Source organism: Nanorana parkeri, unplaced genomic scaffold (assembly GCF_000935625.1).
Source record: "Nanorana parkeri isolate BGI_ZX_2015 unplaced genomic scaffold, ASM93562v1 scaffold59, whole genome shotgun sequence".
Lineage (NCBI taxonomy): Eukaryota > Metazoa > Chordata > Amphibia > Anura > Dicroglossidae > Nanorana > Nanorana parkeri.
The window spans coordinates 292,060-314,911 of NW_017306327.1; the positions used below are offsets into that span (position 1 = coordinate 292,060).

General features: G+C 40.4%; 1 protein-coding gene across 1 annotated transcript in view; it reads left to right on the forward strand.

Moving 5' to 3' along the window:
- CNOT6L (CCR4-NOT transcription complex subunit 6 like) overlaps positions 1 to 22,852 on the forward strand; it is a 41,021-nt gene that overhangs the window by 17,236 nt on the left and 933 nt on the right. The window contains exons 3-11 of the mRNA XM_018576179.1: positions 935 to 1,121; positions 4,428 to 4,513; positions 9,259 to 9,348; positions 10,490 to 10,558; positions 14,347 to 14,504; positions 16,197 to 16,351; positions 18,117 to 18,268; positions 20,131 to 20,358; positions 21,688 to 21,890. Of these exons, the coding sequence (XP_018431681.1) occupies positions 935 to 1,121; positions 4,428 to 4,513; positions 9,259 to 9,348; positions 10,490 to 10,558; positions 14,347 to 14,504; positions 16,197 to 16,351; positions 18,117 to 18,268; positions 20,131 to 20,358; positions 21,688 to 21,890 (1,328 nt within the window). The remainder of the gene's footprint in view (positions 1 to 934; positions 1,122 to 4,427; positions 4,514 to 9,258; positions 9,349 to 10,489; positions 10,559 to 14,346; positions 14,505 to 16,196; positions 16,352 to 18,116; positions 18,269 to 20,130; positions 20,359 to 21,687; positions 21,891 to 22,852) is intronic.

Genomic DNA, 22,852 nt, shown 5'->3' on the forward strand with positions numbered 1-22,852 from the left:
TTTTTTTTTTGTAGCAAAATAGAGTAAAACATACAGCTTTCAGTGCTACCAACCTGGAACACCAGCGCCATCCTGGTAGGGTCATGCTTTTCTATGGTCTCTCTGTCCCCTGCTGGAATACTCAATGGGAGAGGAAAGACTTCCACTTGGCTTAGCTTCTGAAAAGGGAGAACCAACGTGGAACTCTTTTAGATGAAATAAAAAAAAAAAGGTTGCACATTAACTCCCACTATGATGCCTTTGTCCCCCTTCTGGGCTATGGGTATACATGATTCCATCAAACCTAAACAATGTGTAGGAGGTAGCCCAGACGCAGAATGACCTTAACCTTCAGTCATTCAGAAGGCTGAGTTAATTCTGCACTGCTACCTAGTGAATGACACGGTAAGGTAAAAACGGGTAGGGAAAAGATGTAAATATCACTAATGTGTAGGTGGTACAGGTGCAGAATGACCTTGGCTTTCAGTCATTCTAAATTTAATGATTTTGTATGGACGTGTGTCTTTTGAGATGAGATACGCTACGGGCCACTTTTTATGCAGGATTTTGCTGCGTAATCTACCTGTCCATGTGCAAAAAAATGGTAATAATTCCCTTGTATAGAATGTTAGCACATGCTGTTGTGATGATTTAACGGTACCCCCTTAAGAAATGATTCCACTGATTACTATTACGGAGAATATAAGATGTGTCCATTTAGAGCTTGTGTATTTAAAGTGGATGGTTTGTCGTGTTTGGGAGAGCAATGAGAATGGGTTGCTGCAAGTTTTTAATACATGTAATGTTCACTACATTTAAATGCATGTTTGACAAATTAAATAGCTGACTAATCCACAGTATTGACATATGTTGAGTTATGTCTGTTTCTGACCATGATATGTTTTATACTGGTTTAATTATGGTTTAGTTAACTGGTTCTATTTGCCTTCTTTAGGTCGAGTGCGGAGCTTAAGTACATCGCTCTGGTCATTGACCCACTTGACTGTGCTGCACCTCAGCGATAACAACCTCTCCCGTATCCCACCTGATATTGCCAAGCTCCATAATCTGGTTTATTTGGACCTTTCTTCCAATAAGCTCAGAAGTTTACCAGCAGAGCTAGGGAACGTAGTGTCTCTCAGGTGAGTAGAGAAAGGTGGTTTCTGATGTGTGCTTTATGAAAAAATGTGTTCTTCACGCTTCAGTATATAAATTGTGTGGCAGTCACGATGAGAGGACAGGACTTTGGCTTCATATGTTTGCTTTGTGAGAACTATATTACCAAGTTCATTTATTTCCTTTGAAAAGCTGACAAACATAAAGGGGGCTCAGAACTCTCCTAGATTCAATTGTGAATGTTTCACAATTTAGCTCCTTCTCTACTTCAAGTATCGCTTCACCTTTTGAGATTACTACGAGGTAACTCTGAAATTTTTAAGATACAGGGAAACTATACAAGCTAGACTCGCCAAACTTTAGGAGTTTTCACAGTAGTCCCTATCAATGCATTTCTGAAGACGAATTTGCCATAGACGGAAGGCGTCAAGCCACTCGCTTTCCAAAATGGAGTAAAAAAAGCACTTATGGCGGGATCTATCTCTTCGGCAATAAAACGGCAACCACATAAATTCTTTTTAAGGTTAAAGAATAACCAGAAGTCACACATTGCGAGATAAGGTGAGTATGGTGGGTGTTCGGGAACTTTGACCTTATTTTCCCTCAGTTTAACGTTGCCGCAGCAGCATGGGAAGAGTCGTTGTCATGATGGAGCATTAAGCCCCTTGTTTTCAAGCAAGAGAACTTCAGGTAGGCAATGTTGTGTGTACCAGGATGCATTGGCAGTCTTCTGTCCTAGCTTAATAGCTTTCACTAATCCTGTACTTCTGAAGAAAACGGCATACATTACTTTTTTGACCGATCGTTGCCTTTTCACAGTGGTCGGCGTCTGGTCATCTTCAAACACCCATACTCTACTTTCTCGACGTATCGGCACATCGTAAAAAGAAATGTAGGTGTCATCACCTGTTATGATTTTAGAAATGATCCGGTGACCACCATCTTTGAGTAATTTCAGTGTTTGTTGACTGATTCTCATCCGCTACACTTTTTGCTCTCGGGTAAGATAGCGTGGAACCCAGCGTGAAACAGTTTTTCTAACCTTTAATTCTTCATGCAGGATTTTGTGTACTGCTGTGGATCCAATGCCAATGGTTGTCTCTATCATATGGTAGATGCATCCGTTGTCCTCCATTTATCGTTTTCTGGAGTGACCGCTCATTTTTACTTTCTCTATCCCATGGGAAGAATGTTGCCCGCGATGGTGCTTCATCCCCAAATGTAGAGTGTAACCTCTGCATACAGTGTTCTTCGTCCAGGCCAACTTTAATATCCTAGCGCTGTAGTGCTCTCGTTGCAGCTCCATGACTAGTCACCTCGTAATTGGGAGAGTAAAATATACTTTTTCCAATAGTTTGAGCCTCCACACGTCTTCTCTGTTGATTGAGAGCTGAGCAATCGCAACTGCTTATCAGCTCACGGTCTTCTACCTGCAGCGAGTTGGGACTGCCAGTCACTGCTCCCTGCAGGGTTTACCCCTCTCCGTTCCTCCAGCTCTCATTGGAGGGGGCGGGCACAGCTGGTTCTAGAGAGGCAGAGCGAGCTGTCAATCAGGCAGCAAGGTGTATCCCGACAATATTGTTGGAATCTTTCCTGGCCACAGCGCAGCTCTGTGCTGTCAGCATATAGTGGACTATATGCTGACTTTGGGTCATATGAGGACATTAATGTACTCCTGTGACCCCAAAAAAGTTTGGCTGTAGTTCTTTAAGACTTCTTAAATGGGCAGGGGGCTGTATTGTTTTATAGAGCAGATGTGCACAGTTGTCTCAAGCAGGCTCATCAGCCCTGTACAATTTTGACTTTTGTGAATTAGAGAACACCTCAATATTGAGATTAGAAGGGGAAGTGTTTTGTAGTACTACGCATTCTGTCTCAAGGTGACAATGCTGCTTCTCCATAGACTGCGGTGAGTGAGCATTTGCACCCTACAACATAAAATGGTCCATCCACAAAGCTTTTTTTTCTTCATTTCGCCAGTTATTTTATTGATATCACACATATAGTTTCTATGTAATGGTGGTAAATTCTCAAAATGCTTATCTTGCAAAAATTTTGACTTTTAACAAAGCAAAATTATTTTATTTTTTTCTTTTCCTATTGGGTCAAATGAGACAAAATCAGATATCTGTCAGTGGGGTTGTAGTGTAAGTGGATTGTTCTGTGTCACAAATGTAATATAAAATGGGTGGTCAGGAGAATTGCTTGCCCTCCCTACACTGTGTTGGCAGATGTAGATATAAATACACCTAATTCATATATTTTCATTTAAGGATTCTCCTAAATTTTAAATTAGTATGTAGGTAGCACTGTTCCTTTTTTATATATGGAATGCTTGGTGAAAATCATCTACAGAGCATCAGCTTCACCTCTTCTGCTACCAAAATGCACTAAAAATGTTAAACTGACACCCAAAACATAATTTTATCACCGCAATAAATAAAATAGTCTGATGTAAAAATAACACTTGCTTGATGTACATGTGTCACATGTAAAACCAAGCACACAATAATGATTCCAGCTTTTATGAATTGTTTTAGTAAGCAAAGAGTGGTAAAAAAAAGTACAGATAAATTAAAGTGACACTAAACTCAGGAGTTAAATCTTTAAAATATATTGAAGTACCATAACTATTAACAAAAATGTATCTTATTTGTGTATCACTCGGATGTAGATCTTCAAATCATCTCTGAATTGGTGATGACACTGCCTTCCTTCTGGAGGGTGGATACTTTTCTTCCCCATGGTGCGTTAAGTAGTTACGGCTCCAAGCTCACTCCTGTGATGGACTACAAGCTCTTGTTTAGTTTACTAATTTGTATGGAGATTGTAGTCCATCTCAGGGAGCGAGCTTGGAGCCGTAACTACTTAACGCACCATGGGGAAGAAAAGTATCCACCCTCCAGAAGGAAGGCAGTGTCATCACCAATTCAGAGATGATTTGAAGATCTACATCCGAGTGATACACAAATAAGGCACAGTTTTGATATTGATTAAGATACTTGAATGCAATCATTTTGGCTCCTGACTTTAGTGTCCCTTTAACTTCTCTCATTACACTGAGTTTTGTGAATCGGTCATATTGTGTTTTTAGTGGCAGAATCACTATGTGAAAATAAAGCGGGGGGCTGAAAAAGGAAAACTGATATTACCACAGATGCTGGGACTGACAAGCTGCTGTTCTTACATTTAAATCCCTTCTGGGATGGTAACCCAAAATGTAAACATCCATAGAGTTCTCTGAGAATATCCTTTCCTATTGTATGCCCTTTTTATTTCATTTTGTTCTTTTAAATTTGCATTTAATGTGTCCTTTTTTTTTTCCATTACAGGGAATTGCTTTTAAATAACAATCTGTTACGGGTTTTACCTTATGAATTGGGGCGACTGTTCAGGCTTCAGACCCTGGGGTTAAAAGGCAAGTTAATTGTGTCGCTGTTAGATCTGTGATTGGATACATGAGGAAAGTATATGCTTGATTCAAAATGCTTTGTTTTCACAAAAACACCAGACAGTTTGTTTTTTTTGTCTCCCAAGTCTATGCAGTGTGACGATGAGAACCTTGCAATGTTCAAATTTTAATTACAAAATAGGAGGGGCTAATGCCCCAAACATCTCTATATCATCAGCCATTCTGATACGTATTCTTGACTAGTTCCATTATGCTGATGATGAGCTCTGGGTCAGCTTAGAGAATCTCCTGGCAAAAGTAGATCTACGCAATTTACCTTGGCTTCGACCTACTCAGCGTAAATCCTATATATTTTTTTTTTCTCCTGCTCTAGCTATGCAAATGCTACTGGCATGGGATAATTTCCTCGAATCGATCCCTGTTTGTCCACTTATCTTGGACCATTGACCCATTTGTTTAATAATCCAGTTTGTCCACCAGCAATGCATGGGCTGAAGTTCGGTATTTGGAAATTCATTATGTGAGCGTCCTTTTCTATATCTTTCCTCTCCTAGCTTGTTAGTAACTGGTGTCCTGCAGCTAGCCGCAATTGGTTTGCCAAACGGCAACTCCACTCTTTAACATCCTTGCCTCAACCGAACAGGCTGCAGGATTGTCCCAGAGTCCTTGAATTTCTTCTTTTGCTTGATTCACCACCTACACATGTCGTCGTATCTCAGATTTATCATATTTTAACTTTATCCAATCCAAATCCTTCCTCCTTTCCACTTCCCGAATGGCGGGGGGTATTTACAGACTACACAAGAATGACAGGTTACATAATTCGAGCAGACCTTAAGGTGGCTCTCTTTTCAATGATCCCTGCTGCTGTTGAGAGACGTCTTTCGTTACTTTCTCACTGCAGCCTGGGCAGTTATACTTCGACACTGGTGCTCTTCTGTGGTTCCTACATTGGCAGAATGGGCAGTGAAAATGGATCACATTGTGGACCTTTAAACATTTGGCTGTGGAACCTCAGGGACTTGATCTCGCCCCCATTTCGACAGGGGCTATGTATTGTGTTAGGGCGTGTTGATGAGATGGGACTATTATGGAATATTCTATATTATTGATATAATTTTCTAGTTTCTCTGTAAACATATGAACTAACATGTTAAATATCCAAATTTTTTACAAACTAAGGGAGTTTTATCCTCTAGGATATGAATTCTGTTCTGGTATGGCTCTTTCCTACACAGTGGTAAATGATTATTTGATCCCCTGCAGAGTTTGTAGGTTTGCCCACTTACAAAGAAATGAAAGGTCTATAATTTTTTTTATCATAGGTGTATTTTAAATGATGGAGACAGAATATAAACTACGAATCCAGAAAAAAACACATGATACAAATGTTATAAATTGAGTTGCAGTTCAGTGAGTAAAAAAAAGTATTTGATCCCTAAGCAAAACATGACTTAGTACTTGGTGGAGAAACCCATGTTGGCAAACAGAGGTAAAATGTTTCTTTAGGCGCCCATACACTGCTCGATTCTCATACGAGAATCAGGCGAAATCCCGCGATAGTACGAGAATCGAGCAGTGTGAACTAAGACGTGCGACCGTTTCTACTGTATGGTCGCACGTCTTTTGTTGAGCCAACATGTTCGAAAACCCGCAGAGAATCGTACGATTCTCAGCGGGTTTCTAGCCTGCTCGCCCGATAGCTGCGGAACGGGCCGGTGTGCGCACGCGCACACTGCCTGTTCTGCATTGCCGTCATCGGAAGCCCGCCCCTCAGTGGGGCGGGCTTTCGATGATCGCAAGTACGATCTGCCCGTCCAAGGTGGCCAGATCGTACGGGCTTTCAAGAAGCATACGACCATCGCAAGACCAAAAGTCTTGCGATGGTCGTAAGGTGTAGGGGCACCTTAACAATTGGTTACCAGGTTTGCACACATCTCAGGAGGGATTTTGGTCCACTCTTCTTTACAGATCTTCTCTAAATCCTTAAGCTTTCTTGGCTGTTGCTTGGCATCCCGAAGTTTCAGCTCCCTCCATAAATTTTCTATGGGATTAAGGTCTGGAGACTGCCTAGGCCACTCCATGACCTTAATGTGCTTCTTCTTGAGCCACTGCTTTGTTGCCTTGGTGGTATGTTTTGAGTCATTTGTCATGCTGAAAGACCCATCCACAACCCATCTTCAGTGTTCTGGCTGAGGGAAGGAGGTTTTCATCCAAGATTTTACAATACATGGCCCTGTCCATTGGCCCCCCTCAATGTGGCAAAGTCGGCCTGTACCTTTAGCAGAGAAACAGCCCCAAAGCATAATGTTTCCACCTCTGTGACAGTAGGGATGGTGTTCTTTGGGTCATAGTCGACATTTTTCTTCTAAACACGGTGAGTCGAGTTAATGCCAAAGAGCTCAATATTGTGTTACTAATGGTTTGTTTGGGCACTGTGGTTCCAACTGCCTTGAGATAATTCACAAGCTCCTCCTGTGTAGTTCTGGGCTGATCCCTTACTTCTCATGATCATCCTCCCCTCATGAGGTGAAATCTTGCATGGAGCTGCAGACCGAGGGCAATTGATGGTTATTTTGTATTCCTTCCATTTGCGAATAATCGCTCCAACAGTTGTTTCCTTCTCACCAAGCTTCTTGCTGATAGTCTTGTAGCCCATTCCAGCCTTGTGCAGGTCTACAATCTTGCCTCTAATGTCCTTTGACAGCTCTTTGGTCTTGCCCATGGTGGTGAGGTTTGAATGGAAGAAAGATTCTGTGGACAGGTGTCTTTATATACATAAAGAGTTGTCGTTAGGGGCACCTTCTTAAAGTGACAGGACTAATCTGTGTACCACATAGCCATAGCCTGTTGGAGTCAGAATTATTGTTGGTTGGTAGGGGGTCAAATACTTATTTTACTCACTGAACTGCAACTTCATTTATAACCTCTGTATCCTGTGTTTTTTCTGGATTTTTGGTTGATATTCTGTCTCTTTCATTTTAAAATACACCTGTGATAAAATCTGCAGGGGATCAAATCGTTATTTTCCTCACTGTATACCTATAGAACGATTTTTGGTACAACAGACCTTCTATTGTGCTAATTGTTGGCAGTGTATATTTATGTATATATTTTCTTTAGTGTTCTGTCGTTGAGTTGTAAAGTTGAAACTTTAATAAATTTAGATTGAGCCATGAAATTTAAAAAAAAGTTTTTTTGTGATGCCCTAATGTCTGAGATTTATAAATCTGATCAGAGGAGGAAAGGTTTACATCATTAGAAAAGTAGCAACAGTCATTCCATTGTGCAGTTTGTATACTAACCCTATCATAGGGTACAAAGCAAACCTTGGAATTTTAAGGGCATAGCCTGGAACTTTTTAAGATGGCTTGGAAAAAGTTGTAACGTTTAGAGTATTTTCCCTTCATTGGATATCTGAGCCATGCCTTTTTAATTGTTTTTGCGTCTTTCTTATCTTGGTAGATAACTGCCCACTTTGTCTGCTTTATTGCCAGACTGGATGTACTGAAATCAAAGCAAACTGCTAAATGCACAGCCTAAATGTGTTTTTAGGAGCAGTTTCATTTGACAAAGGATTTCAGTGTGTCCATCCATTGCTAAGACTTTCACGGCCACAGCTCAGCCACACAGCATAGCCACCCTAAAAGGTGAAGCAGCTTGCTTCTGAGCTCATCTGTTGGTCTGTTCTCTCCTCTGCTGCTTGTTTATGCTGCTGCTCCCTGCTCCAGCATGAGCTCTACTGTGGCCATATAATACAAAAGGCTGATTTCAAGCCAAATTCAGGTTACTTTGCTATAATTTAAAAATACATTTTTAAGGCTACGTTCATGAATTCGTAGCTGCATTAACTTGTGTCCTTTTTATATCTTCCAGGAGTTTAGCTTTAAACAAACTACAGTTAATCTACTTTTATATGGTTGTATGTTGTGTGATGGAAAAACTGTTGTATAGTTCAATCCTGGCAGCATTAAGCCCGTGACACACTGCATGCAAAGCCGTGCAGAGCGAAACACAGCTGTCGGGCACGGAGCGTCGCATGCAGTGTGTAAGCGGAGTGCAGCCAGATTGGCTCACTTGTAACAACCGGATGGAGTTCGCATCGTGACGTGTGAGCCGTTTGGCTGAAGATGACATTTTTCATCTCCGCACGCTCAGCTATGCAAGCTCTCGCAAGCTGACATGTTGGGGGAAAAAAAATTACATGACACACTGCACGCGAAGGCAGCACGCCGCTGCTTCGCGTGCAATGTGTCACAGCCTCTATACATTTCCTATATTTGGGGTAAATTCAATCAAGCAAGTTGTAACTTTGTAAGTATTTTGTAGTCTGCAAGGCTTAGTCAAAGTGTGGGTGATTTTTAATAGCTCATTAATGCTACTATAGTTGCTATTTGCAAAGACTAGCGATTTGATTGCTAAAATGTATAAACTACAGAAGTTGTATATGTGGTATTGATTGATTTTGCATGCTAACACTATACCTCAGTGTGGAATTAGTCACCACTGCATGTTACTTGTGTATTATACATCATAGGGAGCCATTTGTTCTATTTAGCAATCAGTCGCTACTGGATAATGCTAGAAATATTGGTTGCTTGGTTACCTGTGTAGCTCTACTGTTGACCCTTTGCTGCATCTCTTTATTCCCCCCCAGTATAACTATGCCATGTATGTTGTAACTTTTTTGTGTGAAATCTTTGCAGGTTATTCTAACACTTTTTTAATGGAATTGTTTTCCTATTTCATAGGCAATCCTTTAACACAGGACATTCTTAGTCTGTATCAGGAGCCAGATGGAATCCGAAAGCTACTGAACTACATGCTTGACAATCTAGCAGGTACTTTCATAATGTTTCTTGTGTAGAGTCTGTTACCTGGATTGCTGATGTCTAAAGCATTGTGCAAATATTTACAGGATTGGTCCTAGTATTAAGAGTAAAAGTCCTAGCACTACTATGGCATTGTGCAGCATGTTTTGACACCCTATGAAACTGCTATTGCAGTATGGCCAAAGGTCATTGTTGGGATGCCAAGTTTAATGCAACAGGCTTGCCTGTATTTTAGGGCTGCAACAAACTATTATTTTCATAAATAATTGTATAAAAAAAACCCCATCTTTTATTTGAAATGGACAAATGCAGCGTTGCAAACATGGTTTACTTCAGAATAAAACTGGTATGCACATTTTCTTGCACTTTTTTAAATTATGAAAGCCCATTCAATCAGTTTAGACCATGAATATTGGCCCAATAATTATTGCTGACTCCTGCGTATGTGGCAATACCTGACATGTAGGTGCCCCCTACTTGTGTTTTAGTACACGGAGTTGGGGTTTTTATTTTTTGTTTTCCCCTCTTTCCTCATTGCTATCACATGCTGCGGCTCACAAGCCCCCTATGTTATGGCTCATTAGAAGTGACAGGTTCTCTTTAAGGTGACTCTAGGGGTCTTTTAGACCCCTAGTGTCGCCTTCCCACTTCACTGGGGAATGACAGCTGCCTACTGAGGCAGCTGAATGTCAACACAGCAGGCAATGGTCGGGGCACAGGCTGCAGCGTTCTGTGTCTGCTCTAATGGAAGGGGACACAGGCGGCAGCTTGCAGCAAACCCATCGATTCGTTTTTGCACCGTCGACCCAAATTGATTAGTTGTTGCAGCCCTACTGTATTGTGATTGAAAACTCTATGCAGACTTTAGGAAGAACCAGTGAGCTAGTTACAGAAGCAAGGAGATGTGGACATTTTGTAAATTCTGATTTACAATGTAATACTCTTGAGAGGAAGAGCAACTTGAGTTATATTGACTGCTAAAGAAATGTGTTAGTGTATATATAGGAATGTAATTTTAATAAAGTTAAAGTACAAATTAACTTGTCGCATGTGTGTTCTTCCTGCATCAACAAATTAAGATTTCCTTTGAACAGCAGTATCTGCCTTAAGAAAAGATAATTTTCATTTAAATGTGTTTTGTATATTGCAGTTCATCCAGAACAGCTTCCTCAGAGGCCGTGGATTGCGTTAAAAGAAAGAGACCAAATTCTCCCCTCCGGTATAGCTTTTTCTCTATTTTGCCTTTCATAAGCCTCTTGTCTCCTTTCAACAATCGGTGGCCAAATTTTTTTTTTTCTTAAGCTCACTCGCTCACTGTGTTTTTACAAATGCATTGTCCTTAACTTCGGGACAAAACTCTGGGGGGTGTGGGGGAGCTCGAAGGTGAACCTGGCAACGCAACTGGTATCTGCTCCAGTTACGGAATTCTGTCTGCTGCTTTAAGCAAAAGCAACTTGGTGACATACCACAGGCTCTACACTGCAGCTTGCTTTTTTTGAATGGGCTATAAATTGCATACTGGGCTGTGGAGAAATACTGCCTGTAGATTGGATTGTGGTATCTAATCTTGGCTATAAATAGGCCCCTTAGTGTTGGAATCGGCAGGGAAGGATTAGTGTTGTGTTTTTTTTGTTTTTTTTTCTTTCTGTCTGGAAGAGATTTCTGGGTGGTTAGTATAATATAAATACAGTACATTAACCCCTGATAAAAGGCGTCATGAATGAAATTACTAGCACTGCATATACTATTACTGAGGAATGTAGCCCTGACAACTAGACATGTATGCATTTGTAAAAAGGGTACTGCTTATTAAAGGTTAGACTTTTAGTACTGTCTGCAACTTGCATACGTTAAAGGCCTAAAAATTAACGTGCGTGTGTGTGTGTGTGTGTCTGTCTGTCTTGCGCAGTCATGTTAGAACAGGAAGGGGCCATCCTCAAACTGTTTCCACAAAGTTGGGGACATGAAATTGTCCAAAATGTCTTGGTATGCTGATGCCTTAAGATTTCCCTGGAACTAAGGGTCAAAGCCCAACCCCCACACCATAATCCCCCCTCCACCACACTTTACACAATGCAGTCAGGCAAGTACCGTTCATCTGATTGCCAGACAGAGAAGCGTGATTTGTCACTCCAGAGAACACGTCTCCCCTTCTCTAGAGTACAGTGGCGGCGTGCTTTACACCACTGCATCCGATGCTTTGCATTGCACTTGGTGATGTAAGGCTTGGATGCAGCTGCTCGGCCATGGAAACCCATTCCATGAAGCTCTCTACGCACTGTTGTTGTGCCAATCTGAAGGCCACATGAAGTTTGGAGGTCTGTAGCTATTGACTCTGCAGACAGTTGGCAACTTCTGTGCACTGCAGCATGCACTGACCCCGCTCTGTCATTTTACGTGGCCTCCCACTTGGTGGCTGAGTTGCTGTTGTTCCCAGATGCTTCCACTTCTGTTATAATACTACTAACATTTGTCCATGGAATATTTAGTAGCAAGGAAATGTCACGGCTGGACTTATTGCACAGGTGGCAACCTATCACTGTACCACGCTTTAATTCACTGAGTTCGTGAGAGCGACCCATTCTTTCACAAAGAAGCAGTCTGCATGCCTAGGTGCTTGATTTTATACACCTTTGGCCATGGAGGTGATTGGAACACCTGAACCCAATGATTTGGAGGGGTGTCCCAATACTTTTGGCAATATAGTTGGGGGTATTTATCAAACCATTTGCGGCAGTTTTAGCCTCCTTAGATTTTTATTTTTTTTAGCTGTTAATTCTATAGTAATACGCAGCAGTGTTATCACCCTTTGGATAGAGTAGTCTTGGATGGACATGTATTTATTTTTTTTATTTAATTTTTAATTGAGAGATATTATGTTATATAGTTTGTCCCAACCCTGTGACTGTCATTTTTCTGCACAGCTTGATCTGTGTAAATGTAAATTAAAATATAAATAAAAGCATTTGAAATATGTATTTTTTTTTAAAGTTGTGTTCTGAATACTATCCTTACCAGTATTTAAATACATACTATATTACAGTTTTCATGCATAATGGTCCTTTTAATGTTGCAAAGCAGTTTGGCATATTACGTCAAATGTCAGTATGTGGATATAATCCGGTCAAATGGTATCTGGATCAGTTTTAGTTATTCTAGTCCAGGCTTTCTTTGAATCCAGTTGCTGCAGAGCTAGAACAGAAGTGGCACATTTTGCTTTTTATCCACTAGGGGGAGACCAAGGGTCAGTTTAGTTGTGATTTTTGTTTTTCCATCCAGATTCAATTTGTATATTGTAAAATCTAAATTGTTTAACCAGTTGACATCCGCGGTGTTAAACCCCCTTCCCATCCAGGCCATTTTTCAGTATTCAGCGCTGCGGTACTTTGACTGACATTTATTCCGTCATGCAGCGCTGTACTGAAATGAATTTTATACCCTTTTTTTGGGACAGATATAAACTGTTGGGTTTTTTTTTTGCTTGATGGATTTTCACCAAAAAAAAGTGTTTTTAAAGGCAATTCCAATTTTTCACCAAATGTCAGAAAATGAGATTATTCACACATCTGCCCCCTCCACCCACATTGGTAATACTCTCGGGCTAAAACAGTCATTTTCCCCCAGCAGCCAGTGTATGGTGTTGGCACCACTCTGCAGTCCTGCACAGAGCATCTGGAGTAATGCTTGCAAATGGCGAGCACCACGCTGGCCAGTGAAAAACACTTCTTAGGCTGCTCTGGGGGTATGACCAGTGGCGGTGGGGAGAGGGGAGATTTCTTTGTGTGGGTAATTTCTTTTTCTCACGTTTGGTGTGAAGTGGAATTACCCTTTAATTGGTAATTTACTTGACCATATGAACGTTCAGCATATAGAACCTTTTATTTTTATAGTTCTAGTTGGGTGCACTGCGTCCTAGACTTTGCCCCATGGTGTATTATACATGGTCTTTGCAGTTTGAGTGACTGACAAAACCAAAGAGCAGTCCAAGAAGGACCAAATAGTCTTTTATATTATAGTAAACCTATTACAATAGAAGGATGTAAAATCACACTCTCCTGTACCCTGTGGTATCCACCATGAGTTCTGGACACTGGAGGCAGTATACTCTTCCCATAAACCAGTTCTTCACAAGTGAGCCTGAGCCCTGTCCAGTCTTGCTAAAGTCAGAGAATACGGACTAAAGATGACATCAGATCTCGAGTCCTGATTTCCCTATTGCAGCCTTGTGACTTCAAAGCATTGAAATGCCAGGCAACTAAAGGTGGTATGAAATGGCAGCCTCTATTTTTCTGTTAAGGTTTTCTTAAAGTCATAAACTGGTTTTAGGTCTGGCAGCCTATATCCAGTTAATCCCAGATTCTTACCCCTGACTCACGGCATTTCCTCTCTGGGTCCATCTGGGGCATTCCAGCTATTTCTGTCTTAAAGCTGCTGTCGGCGTGAGGAGCAGAGGCATTGATTGGCTGGCTGGCTGGCCAATTGTGCTTCTGCCTGACATTTCTGGTTCCCATAGCCTTGGGATTATTGAGGAACTAGTTGGAATTGGGGGGGTTTGGTGGGTCACAGGTTAGTAATTGTTTATATCTAGCATTTACTGAATGCTTTCTTTTTGTCTGCTTTGCGGTAAATGTGTGAAAAAAGAAATATTGAAATTGCCATTGCTGCCTAGCTTGTAAAGGCAAATGATTCAGGGCTGGAATCTTTTTCCGTTCCTCGCTACCTACTGACAACAGATATGCTTTACCTACATCAAGCATGCTTGTTTAGGTTAATAACTTTTTAGGTAGTGAAAGAAGGATCGGGATGACAACCTTTTGGGGGGGAAGTCACCAGTGGGTCTCGTATTGCTTGCTTTTATGAAGTTATCTTCGTTTCTTTTGAGTTACTTGTTGAGATTTTCTTTTCTCTTGAAATTTTAGATACTTGGTTGCCTGAAAAAAATGTCTGTCTAGATAAGACTGTACTAGTGACTTCTTCTAAAAGCCATGTTTGTTTTTTATTTTCCAGTTTCCTTCACAGTAATGTGTTTTAATGTTCTGTGTGACAAGTATGCTACTCGGCAGCTCTATGGCTACTGCCCTTCTTGGGCGTTAAACTGGGAGTATCGGAAGAAAGGGATCATGGAAGAGATAGGCAGCTGTGATGCAGATATCATCAGTCTTCAGGTAAATGGATTTAAAATTGTACTCCAGAAAAAAACAAATGTCTTCCAATGGCTTGGGGAAACCCTTGAACAGAAAGGAAAATGTATTCAGCAGGAACACATTGGCAACAAGTTTTTTTTTTTTTCTAGGTGGAAGTCCAGTTCTATTTCCCCAAAATCACTGCCATATATGCTGTAAACATTGCAAGGTTTTTTAGACTATAGGAATTCTTATGTGATCCTGTTCTGCAAGAATGCAAGTGCCACCATGTCCTTTTTTTCATGGGCAGCCTCAGTGTTGTAAAAAAGGATCATTTAAATAGGCAAGAGCCTTAAATATTGTTTTGATAAAAAAAAAACTCCTATTTCCTTATGAGCCTTGAATTTGGGTTCAAGCTCTGTGGAGACTTCTGGAAAAAGTAGTGAGAACATCACCTGGTCAGTAGACTATTTCTAGAAGTGTTGTGTACATGCTCTAGTCAAGCAGTAAACCGCTAATCTAGTAGTCGTGCACGTTTTTGCATTTGTTTTGTCATGCAGGGAATGGTTTAAACCTTTCGCTGCCGAGGCTTTTTTTTTTTTTTAAACACCTGTTATAATCCACATTTTAGGCCTTAAAACCCTCAAATATATATTTTCTGAAAGCAAAGACCCTGTAGCATAAAATGCTGGCAGTTGCAAATTTTCCCGTCGCACATTCTTTCAAATTAAAAGATTTAGTTAAAAAAACGCACTCAAGTTAATTTTAGTGCCAAAACACAATATAATACTCATTTTTGTGAAATCTAAAAGATGAGGTTAAGTCAAGTAAATAGATATCCAACATGGCCGTGAAACAGCGACAAAATATGGTACCCCAAATTGTCCATAGACTCTTTAGAAGCCCGTATAGGTCATCATTTTGCAGATGTTCGTTAATATTGGCCCTAGAATTATTGCTCTGGCGCACACGGCAATACCCAAGGTGCAATGCAGTTGTCTTTTTGTACATGGGCACACCGACGCATGTTTTATATACGCAGGGCCAGGGGATTTTAAACTTTTTTTGACAAGTTATTTTCTGTAAATGTTGGGTCATAGTTCCTATATATATATAATATATAATGGATAGAAGATCAGTAAGCAAAGCTCTTTCCTATGAATGTGTCTGAGACGTGATCAGCGGTATGTGATCGCACGGTTCTTGATCAATAGAGCCGACGTGTGACCGCTGCGGTGTCACAGGTCGCCTCTGAGTATGGGAATGAGTGTCTGAAAAAAAGACACACAAAAAAGAGCACAACTCCCATCAACACTCTTCAGAAACAAGACACTTTCATAGAGGATGCCATCCATAAGGGATATAACCTCATAGAACATGTAAAAACAGACAGTGGAGACGGTGCCTTCTCCTCGTTCTCGAGCTTCCACACAGCTATAAAGAAGGGGGATCTCCCCGAAACACGTCAGCTGCACAGCCTGGATAGTCCTTTGGTGGCTTTATTAAATGCTTGTATCTACCTTTCATATGTGAGTAATTTCACCACTTTTTAATTTACTGTTAATACATGAGAAGGTGCTGTCTCCCACATCTTTTTACATGGCAATGAGTGCATTTCACTCGCCCCATAATTCTCCTTTCAATCGAACCTGCTGTAGGTCTTTAGCTTCTGAATTTTGACACATCATTGCTTTTTGATTGTATGTTTTGCCCTTTTTTTTTTTTTTTGTATAGGAAGTTGAAACCGAGCAATACTACACTCTTTTCCTGCCAGCATTAAAAGAACGTGGATATGATGGCTTCTTTTCTCCAAAGTCGCGTGCCAAAATAATGTCTGAGCAAGAGAAAAAGCACGTGGATGGCTGTGCAATATTTTTTAGAACAGATAAGTAAGTGAAATGATAGGCTGACATTCAAAAGTAGAAACCTGGTGATGGTTTACCATCTAGACATGACCTTCTTGGAGTTTCATCCTTACTCATGTTTGTGCCCTTTTGGGCTTAGTCGCATGTTTGTTTTGCATTTATTCATTGGGATTACAATTAGTCTGTGAGCAGATGAAGATAATTTGTGTACTGTTTTTATATTTGCATAAAAAAAGTCACTTGGAAGACCAGTATAGAGTAAATCTGGCAGACTGTCATTAAAAGCATGTGCAGTTTCAGGAAATAAAAACATTTGTATTCTACCATTGGCAGCCAGCTAATCTTTTGCAGGAAAAAAAACAATGTAAATCTGTCTGTTTTTTTCTGAATGTTACTTTTTTTTTTTCCATCCGCTTAAAAGTAATTTGTAACATTTTGGGTTGTTACCGCTGCATCTCACTAGCCTAAAAGAGTGCTTAGAAACTGAAGTTATCATCCACTGAAGTGTGATATTTTCGTTTTAAGTTGGGTCAGGAAGGCTGGTTCAAACTCTGGTTTCCTACCTCTTTGTTAATACATGGGCAAGATCTTGCCATAGTTCTGATTCTACTGTAGTATGCTGAGGAATTTTGGGTGGTCATGCTCCTGTTAGGCTAGGTTCACCACCTAGGCGATTTTATCACGCAAAGCAGATTCCCATTGAAGTTTTCAACCTGACAATTTTTTTTATTTTATTTCGGTTTTAAACTTTCCATTTCGGTGCACCTCTAGTTGTGGTCCCATAAACCGTGCAGTTTTCAACGCAAAAACAGTGTATCGGCTCAATCGCCTAGTTGTGTACCTAACCTTACATTTATTTAGAATGATTTCAGTGTAACTTATAGTGTTGTTATCCTTCACAATTACTAGTAAGTACAGTGAGATGTCATGCAGCAGGAGTCCTTGAGAGATCTAAGCCTGGTAGAAAAAAAAATGGACTGCCATTTCTAACCTTATGGTAAATATGCTGTCATGCTGATCTATTGGGTTTAATCATTTCAGACATTGATCTGCAACCAGTACACTGATGTGGAGTTCTATCTTCCCTTCCTGCATATGTGTTTAGGCTACATATTTAAAAGGAGGTCTGCATTGGCAGCTTACAGATTTCTGACAGTTGAATAGAACTTATGGGCAGAGTCAAAAATAATTTATGATGCAATGTGTCACTAGCATTAACTCAGCTTTTTGTTTTTTGTAACCTTTTTTATTAGATTTTGATCCTTCTGGTGGATCTTATTTTTCCACTTCCTGTAATAACGTGGATCTTATTTTTCCACTTCCTGTAATAACGTGACCACGCTGTTCATTCTGCAGAGAAACTAGCACAGAATGGTTGCACCCTATGGATGGGGACAGAGGAGCACATTTTGTGTTTGCTTTTGGAAACTATATCTACCCCTTTTGCTGGACTGCTTGTGCTGTTACAGAAGTGGAAAAATAACACATCTACTTGCATGATTAATGGGGTAGTGAAAATGTTACAGGGGTTCTCAAACTTAGTCTTAATACCAGACTACATCATGTGTATCTTTTGGTATTTTATTTTAAGATTTCCGTTAAGTCTGTAATGGCAGTTTTCGAAGGACTGGCCTTTTAGGTTTACTAATTTTATGCAGACGATAGTTCTGTTAACCTACCTGTCAGTTTTAATTTGGAGGCATTTTGTGTAATGTTTTATTTGCACACAGTTTAAGCGATACCTTTAATCAAGTATTGCTTCGATTTACTCTTTTCTTACATTTGCTAGATTTACACTGCTGGCAAAGCACACAGTTGAATTCAACCAGGTAGCAATGGCTAACTCTGAGGGCTCAGAAGCCATGCTAAACAGAGTGATGACAAAGGACAATATTGGGGTTTCTGTTTTGCTAGAGGTCCACAAAGATCTCCCTGGTGGAGGTGAGTGCCATATCGCTTGTATTGATGCTTGTATGATTTGGACAGTCGAAGGTTTAAAATCCCTGTCAGATGTTTGTTGTGCTCTGTGACCCCACTGGGAAGGTTCGCCCTCTGTTTTTTTTTCACTTGGGATTAACCCCTTCGTGACTGACGACGTACAGTGTACGTCGCCAGCATCGGGGCTGTTTAAACAGACTCCCGGCGACTTTTGCCGCCGGGAGTCTGTTTAAACTTGTAGAGCCGACTGTCGGCTTTACAACAGAAGCGATCCTGGCGACTTACCTGTCGCCAGATCGCTTCTGCGTCCCGAAGAAGGGGCCGCATGCGCAACATAAAAATTTTCAACTACCACCATTTTATTCTATAGGGTCTTGGCATTCAGAAAATATATAATGTTGGGGGGTTTTACGTCATTTTCAGGCCTAAAATGTGGAATATAACATGGGTGCAAAAATGGAAAAAAGGGCCTCAGTCATGAAGGGGTTAAAGTAAAGAAAAATCTCAGAAACCAGAACAGGAATAGAGGGGGAAATTTCCCCATGGGGACTTTTGTTTCAGCGACGAGAACACCACATTTCATCTTCTTTTTGGGTATCTGGAACATGTAGTGGGGAAGTCAAAACATGACAGGGATTTTCACCTTTCTTCTCTTGAATGAGATTTGAACCCGGACTCCAACACTATTATTTTGGCTAGAATTGGGAATAGTTGAAATCTGTCAAGTATTCGTTTTAATTGGATTGATTTATTTTTTTTCCCCCTACCGTCAATGACTCCTGCAGAAGAAATGGAGGAAGTAGTTGTCACAGGGAATAAGAAGGCATGGACGGCAATAAAAGCTTTGAATTTGTAACCGTCCTCACTCCACTCCCTTTATTTGTCTGCAATCCCCAATAGATTTTCCATCACTTACTGTCTTGACTGAGTTGGAGACAGTTCCCTCTCTAAGCAAAATTAAATACATTTTTGCTAATAGTAGTTAATAATAAATGCGAAGGCCGCAATAATGGTAAATAAATACTAATGGATGCCAAGGACAGGGTGGGGAGGTGGTTGGAATTATATAAAATTGTTTTATAGTCTGAAAACCAGTACTTCATGTCAAAAAAAGGGATTTTAGAAATTGTAACATGTCCATGTCTCAAATATTAATGTGTAGTATGGCTTTTAACAGGGGGTCCACTTAGTGTGTGTCTATATAATAGGGATGTTCAGATGCCAGTTTTAATAGGTATTTTCATGAACAGGGTTACAGCTGTGACTGGGCTCTGGCGCTCCACCACTGTCCTGAACTGATTAGTCTGTATTGTTTTAGAAAAACTGTCACATGACCATAAGCAAAATTGTATCAGTACTTGTATCTGTGAGTACTTGGACAAGATTTAGTACTTGGTCTGGGAAAAAATGGTATTGATACAGCTGCCTCCTAAGGCTCCATTCACACAGCGTTAGTCCTCACGTTTTCGGCTGGCCGAATAGGTGCAGTGCCGCTCTAAACAGAAAAAAAAATGCACTTTATTGTGCATTGTTCAGAAACCTGCGTCGGCCACGTGGTGTGAAACCGCGCAGGCGGCAAAATAGTACAAGTGCAATGTATTTTTAAAACCAGATTCCGCAAACGAGCGGAATCCATGCGGGTGAAAGATTTTTAGCGTTCGCGTTGCCACGTAGGAGATGCTATATGTGAATGGAGACTAACTTCTGAGTTTTTCTCTAGTCTTGGAGCTGGAAAAGTATCTGTACGATACTTAGTATCTGAACATCCCTAAAGTGTGGTTTGTTTTTTGTTTTTTTGGAGGGGAAAAAATTACCTTTTAAATTTAAGAGCATTTTATTAATATTGTTATCGTGTTTATCTCAAGGCATGAAGCCCCATCATTCAACAGAAAAACAGCTACTAATGGTAGCAAATGCCCACATGCATTGGGACCCAGAGTATTCTGATGTCAAGCTTATCCAGACTATGATGTTTGTCTCTGAATTGAAAAGCATTATAGAGAAGTCTGCAAGCCGACCTGGCAGCCCTGCACCTGATCCAAATTCCATCCCCTTCGTTTTGTGTGCTGATCTCAATTCTTTACCCGATTCAGGTAAAATGAATTACAATTTGAGTATAGAAGCCTTTCTTGATGTCTTCAGTTTTATTTTCCATGTTGTCCTATTAAGACAGAGTGAAACTTTGCCTTTGTCAGCTTTACTGTACACGCATGCTTTTAAAAAAAAAAATTTAATACACGAGTGTTCTTTACAGATGTTTCATGACAACTTGCCTTTTATGTTGGCTTATTAGTTTTATTGATGTGTAGTAAAGTTAATCTTGTAATTGTATACAGTATATTGTACACGACAGCAGCCATAAAAAATGTATTGTGTTAGACAAGGTCCTATGGCATTCAAGGAAGATTGGCTAAATGTTTTGCATTGACAGCAGAGTGTTAGAGATCTATTTGCTGATTTCTGCTGGGCAATATGAACCCGGAAGCACTCAGTTTTGAGCACTTCTGGGTATGAGCTGTTTAACCCTGGCTGCTCTTGCTGACAAAGAAGCTGAGGACAGTCCTAATCTATCGGTTTCGACAGAGTGCAAAGATGACAATAGGAGTCACACAGCATACCTAACATATGGACTGGAGGTCACTGCCGTGCAGGACACCACAACATGCTGCTGTGCAGAAACATGAAATGGGATGTACACTTTTTTTTTTTTGCGAAAGTAAAAAAAAAAACACCCAGCAGATACCAGCCGAATGCAAAACCAGAATGTTTTAGCATGCGACTAGTGTGAACCAGGCTGAGTCTTCGTGTTCTTTGACAATGAATAACTTCACAGTGGAAGTAGCTAGAGATGTCAGTGATGGCTTGTTATAAAGCTTTTACTTGCTTGCATACCCTTAACTAATGAGTATGTGAGTAGTTCAGGGTATTTTAGAGATTTGTTTTATACTTATGGATGACGGGGGGAATTTTAACATGTGTTGACAAAAGAAGGCTGAGGGTTGTATTGCCTTTGAATTACGTAACTGCAGTTTGCCCATTTAAGCTGGCCTAGAAAAAGCTCAGACCCAAGATTTGTCTCAAAGACTAGATGCTTCTTAGGTGGTTTATCTTGTAATGGTGTTTTTCTTAGACGTCATTAAGCGAAGATTCTAGTTGCATTATCTGCCATTCAGATGGCCACTAGAGTAAGAAATCACAAATGTGTGTAACGTACTGCCTACAATTTTGTGAAATGCTATCGGGTGAACTTTTACAATCATTAACAATGTTTACTTGGTGAAATACCACTGTAGTATCTATGTAACCTATCAATAGCCTCTAATGTTTTAGGAAACATTCTCTGTGTATAGTGCAGAGTCTACAATTTGGAGACTTTTCTTGTGCAAGCTTTGTATTTACGGTACATTTGTTTTGTGCATCAGGTGTGGTGGAGTATTTGACTAATGGAATGGTAGCTGACAATCACAAGGACTTTAAGGAGCTTCGATACAATGAGTGTCTCCCAAACTTCAGCTGCAATGGAAAGAATGGGACCCCGGATGGAAGAATTACACATGGCTTCCAATTGAGGAGCGCCTATGAAAACAACTTGATGCCTTACACCAATTACACCTTTGATTTCAAGGTATGGTGGTTAGATATTCTGATGGGGGTGACACTATTTTATTGTAGAATTACTGAGCAGCAGTATCTGGGACATGGTTTATACTTGATTTGAATGTGCACTTGTATACTGTGAGGAAAATCAGTATCAGAAGAGTCTGTGGACAGGTGTCTTTTATATACATAACGAGTTGTTGTTAGGAGCACCTTCTTAAAGTAACAGGACTAATCTGTGTACCACATAGCCAGTCTGTGGGAGCCAGAATTATTGTTGGTTGGTAGGGGGTCAAATACTTATTTTACTCACTGAGCTGCAACTCACATTTATAACATTGTGTCTGGGTTCTTGGTTGATATTCTGTCTCCATTTAAAATACACCTATGATAAAAATGATAAACCTTTAATTTCTTTGTAAGTGGGCAAACTTACAAAATCGGCAGGGGATCAAATCATTTTCCACACTGTATATTGTGTTTACAATGGCATTCAAAAAAATAAAATTTGATATCTTTTATTTTCTGTAGCCATTTTTTACTCTTGGTTTACCTTTTTATATTATGATCTGCAACCACCTACCCTCTATTTTGATTTGAGTAACTGTCACATTTGGTTGTAATGTTGGTACTGCAATTAAAGCAGGCACTCTGTAACTTACAGTGCCAGCACAGCTTGACAGCCCGTTCACATTGAGCGGTTCGCAAATCGCGTTTGTCGTGCGATTTGCATTTTGCGCGATATTGCGCAAATGCTTGCATTGAGCAAGCTTGAATCGCGGCTAAATCCGCTCCAAAAAGGGTCCTGCTGTAAGCGACACACGACCCGCGACAGCAGGACCCTTTGCCCCATTGAGAAGCATTGGAGAGCGATATCGCGCTGTAAATTGCCGCTATATCGCGGGAATTACCGCGCGATAAATCGCTCAATGTGAACGGGGTCTAAGGGTTCCTCCTGCAGTGCACACTTAAGTGATATTGGCGTCACTC